This window comes from Buceros rhinoceros, unplaced genomic scaffold, assembly GCF_000710305.1.
Source record: "Buceros rhinoceros silvestris isolate BGI_N320 unplaced genomic scaffold, ASM71030v1 scaffold16530, whole genome shotgun sequence".
Taxonomy (NCBI): Eukaryota; Metazoa; Chordata; class Aves; order Bucerotiformes; family Bucerotidae; genus Buceros; species Buceros rhinoceros.
Window position 1 is genome coordinate 31,431 of NW_010389286.1, and position 8,564 is coordinate 39,994.

General features: G+C 45.1%; 1 protein-coding gene across 3 annotated transcripts in view; it reads left to right on the forward strand.

The window, feature by feature from the left end:
- The first annotated feature begins 239 nt into the window (after positions 1-239).
- The window catches only part of PAK3 (p21 protein (Cdc42/Rac)-activated kinase 3), a 35,417-nt gene continuing 27,092 nt past the window's right edge, over positions 240-8,564 (forward strand). For 2 of the 3 annotated variants that reach the window (XM_010133743.1, XM_010133735.1), the window contains exons 1-2: positions 266-440; positions 6,724-6,824. In XM_010133743.1, the coding sequence (XP_010132045.1) occupies positions 266-440; positions 6,724-6,824 (276 nt within the window). Of the gene's footprint in view, positions 441-6,723; positions 6,825-8,564 lie in introns of all 3 variants that reach the window. The other variant, XM_010133751.1, reaches the window with a different exon arrangement.

Below are 8,564 nucleotides of genomic sequence, written 5' to 3' on the forward strand. Positions count from 1 at the left end.
ATAACAATTTAAAAAGCCTTTAACAGGGGTAAAAAAAGCTTTATTTTAATGGCAATACAGTGATTTTTAGGAGATGACCACTGCATTTAGTTATAGTCACCAGCAGTAACTTTATTCAGAGCAAACTTCTAATAAAGGGGCTTCCTCATTCCACCAGAAGGCTTTTCTTGCCCTCTTTCCTCCCCGGGACGCCAGCCTTGGCATCCTTCCTTGACAGGCATGCTTTCTGTTCTGCTTTTGCAGGAGGCTGTGAGGGCTGCTGAAGATGTCCGATAGTCTGGATATTGAAGAGAAACCTCCAGCCCCGCCGTTGAGAATGAACAGCAACAATCGCGATTCTTCAGCACTAAACCACAGTTCCAAACCGCTCCCCATGGCCCCTGAGGAGAAGAACAAGAAAGCCAGGCTTCGCTCCATCTTCCCAGGAGGAGGGGATAAAAGTAACGTATCAGCAGGGTGAATGGGTGGCTACATCACTGTTGGTTGTTCGTTGCCGTGTTTGCTTTCTGCCATTGTTCTCCTTCTGTTTCAGTTACAGAACATGGTAAAGTCCTTCCAGATCCTTCTGTTCCATTTACTCTAGCAAGATGTTTCGAAAGAGGAGGAGGTTTTCAGTCAGTTCCTTTCTTGTTGTTGAAAAGGCAGTAAAACATGCACACATCGTGCTACTTGCTTTTTAAAAAATAACTTTATAGTTAAGGTGGGGGATCCTTTCGTTTGGACTTTGCTTTGCATTTGCAGTAAAAACAGAGATGAGTTTGTGTACTTCTGAAAATCCATTTGAAGAAGTGAGGAGGCAACGTGCCTGTGCCAGACACTACTGGGTTTTTTTTTAATGCACTTACATTCCAGGAACAGGAGCAAGACTCTTCTTCTCACTTTTGCAGTGAGAGTGGACGCAGGAAGGCTTGGTTTAAACCTGCTAGGTGTGGTTACAGCACGAGAGTCTTCTAAACACACAGGAAACAGCATTCCAGTTGAACTATTTGACTTGCATTTGCAGAAAGTATGTTTTGAGATAGTTTATTTACAGAATTAAGGGAGGGATCTTTTTTTTGTAATGCCGTGGGAACTGATGGGCTGCACCCACAGTGCTGTGGGAGCTGGCTGATGTCACTGCAAGGCCACTCTTTATTATCTTTAAAATTTTTTGGTGATTGGGGCATGTTCCTAATGACTGTCAAAAAGCAAACATCACTTCTGTGACAGGAGGATCTGGGGAACTATGAGCCAGTCAGTCTCACCTTGGTCACTGGGAAGCTAGTGGAGCAAATCCTCCTGGAAACCATTTCTACACCAATGAAAGATAAAAATGAGATCAGGAATAGGCAGCATAGGTTTATGAAGAGAAGTTTGTGCTGAACCATCCTGACAGCTTTCTCCCATGAGGTGACAGGCTTGGTGAAGAAGGGAGAGCAGCGGGCGTTATTTCTGCCTCAGTAAGGTGTTCAGCACAGCCTCCCGTAGCATCCTCACAGACAAACTGATGAAGTACAGTCTAGATAAGAGGACAGCAAGGTGGACCAAAAACTGGCTGAAATACTGGGCTCAAAGGGTTGCAGTCAGCAGCACGAAATCCAGCTGGATTTTGAGAGGGATTCCACCTTCAATGTGCATCGCTGTTCCTCCAAGGAGGGCTCAGAACTATGGAACTGTGGTCATTGCCTCAGAGCTCCAGCTCACCTGCCCTGTTCATGAGGCTCTTCCACTGGTCATGTGGAGCAGTTGGAGGTAGTCTGGAATTCAGAACTCCTCCCAGGTAGTAGAAGGCACCATTTCACACCCATTCCTCCTTCAGTCAGGGGCTCCCTCAGTCCTGATGGCTCCTGTCATGTGAAGGCTGTGACTGGACGGGCCTGTTGCTCAGGGAGACGTGACTGGTTCACTCTGCAGAGAGCTTCCCAAAATGTCCCCTTCTGGGAAGAAAATTAATTTTCAATTGATTCTTTTTAAAGGTCAAAATTAAAATCTCTCCCAGCTTGTTTAATTCCTGGAAGAACGTGGGTCACTTCTTCCCCTGACTGCCACCAGCCTGGTATTATCCCTCTCCGAGGGAACATTTCTGAAGTACGAGATGCTGCGTGAAATGCATGCAGAAATGGGGACATCCATACCCAAGCCCTCCTGGAGATGATCAGTGACATTAAAAATAGATGTAATTAACTACCAGTCAGAGCAGCCTTAGCAAGTATCATGATTTTAAACGTGACTGTGAGAGAAAATAAGGTAAGATTTATACCTTAATTTTCTTGGGTGAAGTAATAAATGGAGGAAGCTTAGCTTGCCTGGCCAAGCCCCTTGAGGGGGTTTCATCTTGGGATGGGTTTATGGGTCAGGGTATCAGCTGACCTTTGCGTGCTCCACAGTAACACATTTTTGTGAGTCCTGCTTATAAAACAGAAGGTGATAGATGTGGCTGCTCTCATCTATCGCAGTGCTTTACAGCGTCACTACTTTGTATTAATAGTTCACCAGTGGTGCTAGTAAACAGAACGTGAAGAAAACACCACGGCCAGGTGTTTTTGCCTGAACCTGCAGGAACTTTGCTGCCTTTCATTTGCTCACCGGGCAGGAGGGATGCGAGGATGGGTATGCTACGGTGTGTTCTCTCCAAGGCAACGGAGTGTGCTGGGACTGCTGTGCTCAGCTTTCGCTGTCACTCCCCTGCTGGAGTGGAGAGTTTTCAGTTAGAGTTTGAGCACTTCCATGTTTAAAACCCTGTTTTGACAAGCCACTGATGGCCCTGTGCTTCTGCCCCTCTGAGCTGAAACCTAAGCATTAGTGTCCTGCTCTTTCCCATAGCACCTGACCTCCTTGCATTCCTTGGTATAACTCCTCTTGTCCCTGTCTCTGGGGTAAGGTACCCCACCTTCTGGGGGCAGGAGCCAAGGCAGACAACTGAAATATGTTTCCAGTGTCACATGGGCAGTCATTGTGGAACAAGGAGCTAAACCTGTTCTCCCATAGCTCGTGCTGAAGCTGTGGAATTGGCCTGCCTTCCTCAGAGGCAATGACGGTGATGGGAGCCACGGCGGAGTTTGCAGTGTTAGTGTTCCCTTTCAGCAGAGTGCTGTTACCTCAGGAGAACTGAGAGCAGGAGGAAATTATTTGAATACAGCCTTGTTCTTCTTTCATTGAAGCACCTGAAATTGCTGTGCTACCAAGTAAATACATACTGTGTGTGAACTGGTGGCTCCATGCTGTAGAGCATTCAGCCTGAAGAAATGAGGAGGGAGCAGCCCCACCACTGCTCAGTGCCCCTTTCAGCTGAAGAGGTACATCCTTGTTAAGATTACTGGGTGATTAATATCGTTTCCATCAAAGCTGCTTTAGGCTTAGCTGGAGGTGGGCGCGGATTCTGACCTTTAGTCATCTGGTTGCCTCCTGTAGAGCAAAACAAAAAAAGAGGGAAGCAGAAAAAGCCAGTGGGGTGAAGAAAAGGACAAGGATGCAGGGGTAGGACAGAGGAGCAGAGCAGGGAGGAGGACAGCATAAGTGACGGTGGAAGGGAGAGGAGATGGAGGAAAGAAGAGAGTGAGATCAAGAGGAGGCGAGGGAACAGGTGGGCTTAGTGGGGAGGTCAAACCCTTCCTTCCTCTCTGGGGAAAAGCTGCCACTTAGCTGAGTCCCGTTTTTCTGCCAAACAACTGCACTTTTATCATACTGATGGTGATGATGCAGACTGTGGAAGACAGAAAACTCCTGCCTTCTTCCTTATAATCTGTAATAGCTGCTGAGGTGGTGTGCATGGCCCTCCTGGGTGACTGCTGTGCAGCAGGAGTATGTAGTGAGAGGCGTTTGTAAGAAAATCTCAAGAGAGGAATGTCCAGTACAAACCCCTTGAATCCAGCCAGTCACAGCTCCAAAGAACTCATGCGTTTTCATATCATTTTCTCCCCTTGTGTAAAACAGAAAGGATTTGAGTTGCAGGGCACAGACAGAAGAGTTGTTAGACTGGGGAGGGGTGAGGATTTTGCCAGGAGATGTTTACTTCTGTATTTAATTTGTAGTTTATCAGCATTCGGACCATAGGAGCTATATCCACAGTCTGGTAGGCAGAGGTCTGTGAAGCAGGTGAGCCAAATCTTGGGGAGTGAGCTGGAACACTTGTGCCCAGAATGGAACAGTGCTGCTTTTGATGGAACATTTTCTGTAATGCCTTATTTCACTTCTGGATTTGACCGTGGCTTTGAACTGAGTTTGATGATCCTTCAAATCTAATTTTCACTGCATTTGCTTGCAAGTAATGAGGTAGGAGAAGCCAGTTTTGTTATCTCCAATAAAAAGTTATATATGCTGAATGGAGATGAGATCTTGTAACTGGCAACATCTATCCTGAAAATTAAACATCATCATGTTAGAGATAAAAGAAGGGGAAAAGCCTTTGCTTTTGTATTTGATATATTGCTGCCATCTTCACTGAATACGAAATGAAAATAATTCATCAATTAATGTTGCGTAGGGGTCTGCACTACAGAGGAAAGGTGACAATTAATTATATAATGAGGATAAATGCAACAATGCAGAGAAAGGAGTAGAAATATCCCAAATACTCTATAATTATGAAGAGCAGAGCATCTTCCATCTAAGGAAGGCTGTAAGGTGGAGTAAGAAAGATTTGCAGAGGCCTGGTGGAGCTTCTGTCTGTGGGCAGAGGCAGACCCAGGCTGCGAGGGGTGCTGGTACGTAGTGAGCTCAGCCTTTGGGTGACACCCCGAGGTAGACATATGAAGCTGGCAAACATAATACAAAACACTGAAGGAAAATGTTAATTAAAAGTCCATGAGCATAGTAGTGCTTTCTGTTAGAAGACTGATGTGCCAGAAAATAGATTTTGCAAAGCTCCGTCCTGGTTGATGTTGGTAGACGGGGACACTTGCTTTCGAAATAAGACACGCACAGAGTTGTCTTCATCCATCGGCTCTTTCTGATGTGCACAGCGTGGCTGTCACTGGCGCTGCTCTGGGGGAGTCTGGAAGGCAAAGGCGAGTCCTGAACAACTGCTCCTTTCTGTCCTGCTGACGGGTTACTGTGGCACACGTAATCATTTTCATATTGTCATTAACGAATGCTGATACACTGGCCTTTGGAGATCCTGAGATAGCGTCCCATTGTGGCGGCACAGGATAAACCTCTCGTATACCTCTGGGTTTCTCACAACCATTAACGTGATGTCATTCAGATGTATAGAGCAAGCGCGCTCGGGACCACGATGAGGATATGCAAACCAGACACGCACTAAGCTGGTAAGAAGGGCAGCAGAGGAGAGGTGGGATGCTGGGGTGCAGACTGCTTCCTTTAAAGATGTGAGATGATGTGACTCGTTTGGATTCTACATGAGCACATTGTGCGTGTCTTATTTCCAGAGTCTGTATTAATAACTCTGGCACGCTGCAAGGGGGCTCTGCAGTATTTGTTCAGTTCCAGTCGTTAGCGTGTCATTTTTCCACGGAATGACAAATGTATTTGGTAGAATGGCGGTTCCCCTCTCGGCTCTTGCAGACACACCGCTGGCACTAGAGAAGACCCTACGGATAGCTCTGTGCTGTACTATTCAACCAGGTGGTGGTTAGACTTGGAGCACACTGGTTCTCCAGGGAGGCCAAATATTTCCGGTACCTGCCAGCAAGACGGATGCTTGAATGTGTTTATGCTGTGTTTATCTGAGCATTTGGGAGTCGTCCAGAACTGGCATTATTGTCACCATTTTTCAGAGAAATCTTTGTTGAACATTGATTTGTGATGCATCAGAGTGAAGGCAGCTTCTCTCGGCCTTTATTACCCTCATTCTTTATCAGGGTCAATAAAACTGGGCTGAAGTGAGATTTGTCAATAGGAAAAAGCACAGGAGATGGATGACCACGAGGGATGTTGCTTTAAAAAGGTGTTAAAAATAGGAGAGAGATGAGAAACATAGGCAGATTGACTGGCATCCAAGTCTGTCTCCTTCAATAAGATACTGCATACTCTGAGAATGCTGGTGGAGTGATTTAAAAATGAGAAATTCCTGGAGACTAGTAAAGCCTGGGGTTTATGGTTATACGTCTTAGCTAATTGAGAGCTCAAATGAAGCTCTTCCAATGGCATTTTGGGATCTTGTCACTACGCAGATTCTGTGGTTTCTAATACGGAGCTGCTGCTTCAGCCTTTTACTCAGAGAGGAGGCAGGAATAGGATCTTTGTCTTCTCCTGAATTGCCAGTTTTCATAGAGCTTGTAGGAGCCTGGTTATCTTAAACCTCCTCTCTCTGATTTGGCTGAGTTTGACAATGGGTTCAAAGCACGTTGGAGAAAAGGCACCCATGCAAACAGGCATGCACGTGTGTGTCCTGGCTGCTTTACTTCTGTGGGAACCCAGAGAGCAAAGTTCAACAGGAGTTAGTTGCTAGACATGAAAACTTGATGAGAGAAAGAACAGACAGTATAAATCATGGTGGTTAGAGGCAGCCTAAGAAGGCTACTTCATGAGCAGAGAGCTTTGGCAGTGGTGGCGCTGACTGGAAGAAAACCAGAATGGACTAACTCCTCCTAGACCTTCCCAAACAGTTGGGAAGTTGGCACTTGGGCTGGTATTGTATTAGCTTGGGTCTGTTTGCCAAGTAAGATGGACAATAATTGAGTTGTTTTCCACTTCTTAAATACTCTTTAGAGCACACCTGATTGTGAGAATTTTTGAAGGAGAAGCTGTGCAGAAAATAAGTGCGTGTTAACGTTTTGCCTCTAGCCAACAAGAAGAAAGAGAAGGAACGTCCTGAGATCTCTCTTCCTTCAGACTTTGAGCATACCATCCACGTGGGATTTGATGCCGTCACTGGAGAATTCACAGTAAGTAATTGCTGTATTGTGCTTACCAGAGTTTCTAGTTTCCTGGTGGTAAAATAACCTCCTGTGCCAGAAACATCAGGTGACAGCAGCCAGGCTGTGAAGAAAGAGACTTTTATTTGTTGGGCTTAGAATTTGGAGTGGTCTGTCTTCTGATTCAGGCTGCTTTTTATTTTTTTCTTCTCCAAGGATTGTCAGCAGAGTGTCTGTGGAAAATGAAAACTGAGAAGAACGTAGGTGTGTGCTTTTATCAGCCCCACAAGCTGCTACAGGGGTTGGTTATCCAGTGTCTTTGGAAAAACATACCCCCCCGCCACGCATAGCGTGCATAGTGTATGTCTTGCTGTAGATGATCATCCCCAAAGTGCAAAGTTCAGCTGCTCTGCAGACAGCCCTTGGAGATGCCCAGAAAGCAGCAACACTGTGGAAGTCCATTTTAATGGAATATCCTTCAAAATATGTCCATAGACGAGGTGGTCAGACACATTTCTAGCCTTTCTGTATTAATAAAACACCAGCCAGCTTTTTCTCCTTGGAGTGTATGAAGTGTTGGGAAGAATGAGTCTGATGGAAGCTCCTTGAAGTGTGCAGGGGGCTTCAAAGTGTTTTCTGTCAGCCTGCTGGGTAGGTGCGGAAGCCATTCGTTAATCCTTAGAGCTAAGATGGCAGCAAGCTGACGTTTGGGTGAGCTGAGGAGGGGAGAGGAAACGTTAGCAACTCTCCGTACCATCAGTAGTAACCTGTGAGCTAAGTGGTCGGACTGTGTTATCACCATGCGTCACACTGTAAAGTGTGCTAGTGCTGACTGGCTGCATACACCAGACTGGATGGGACAAATCATTTGCCTGGACAAAGGATGGTTAGTTTTCAGAATTTGAGCCTAAATGCAATTTCTTCATCATTTTTTACTTTGATTGCGACTTCTGTTTCTTAAAAACATTTCAGAGAGCTGGAAACTTTCCATATGCCACCGTAGCAGTAGCAACAGTAATAATAATAACACTAGAAGAAAAAGAGACACCTTTAATGACAGCCTCTCTTCAGAGGAGCAGTGAAACTGAATTATCCTTAGTAATTAGGAAACAGAGCTGCATTTAAAATATGTGGACGAGTTAATTAGCCTTTTTAAAATAGATGTCACTTACAAAATCTTACTTCAGAATTTATTCTATGCCAAACCCTAGGGCTTGATTAAATGCTCATTTAAAAAGCCCAGATGTGGTCATTTTTGATCAAAAACGTAGCATAAAACTTCTAAAACTGTGTTTTCTCTACTCTCTGACCTGGTTTTCCTCTTTTTTTCCTCTCTGTCTCTCCCTGTAGAGAGACACGTTAATCTTCACTGACATTCTCTTTATCTTGATATCGTATAATATATTCTGTTAATTTCTGCTTTTATTTTCTCCCTTCTGTGCAAATGTGATGGGTAGCAATCACGTTCTCTCGTAGTCTGGTGGTGAGGATGCCGGTTACTTTCATGTCCTTGCCAGCTGGGACAAAAAGGAGGGACACCGAGGTTCACACGATCCACTTCCAAGAACAAGCCCTCTATCAGTACTTGTTATTATTATCATCCAGTGTGTCGAAACAGTCTCTGGCACCAGAGATTCTTGATTTTTATTTTCTTTTTGGTGTCAGATGCCACCAGCGCAGGTCCTGGCCTTTAATAGAACAAAGCGCTTGTATGTGGATAGATATGTCCAGCTGTATTGCAGTAGGACGTTTTCTTTCCAGTATCTCTTT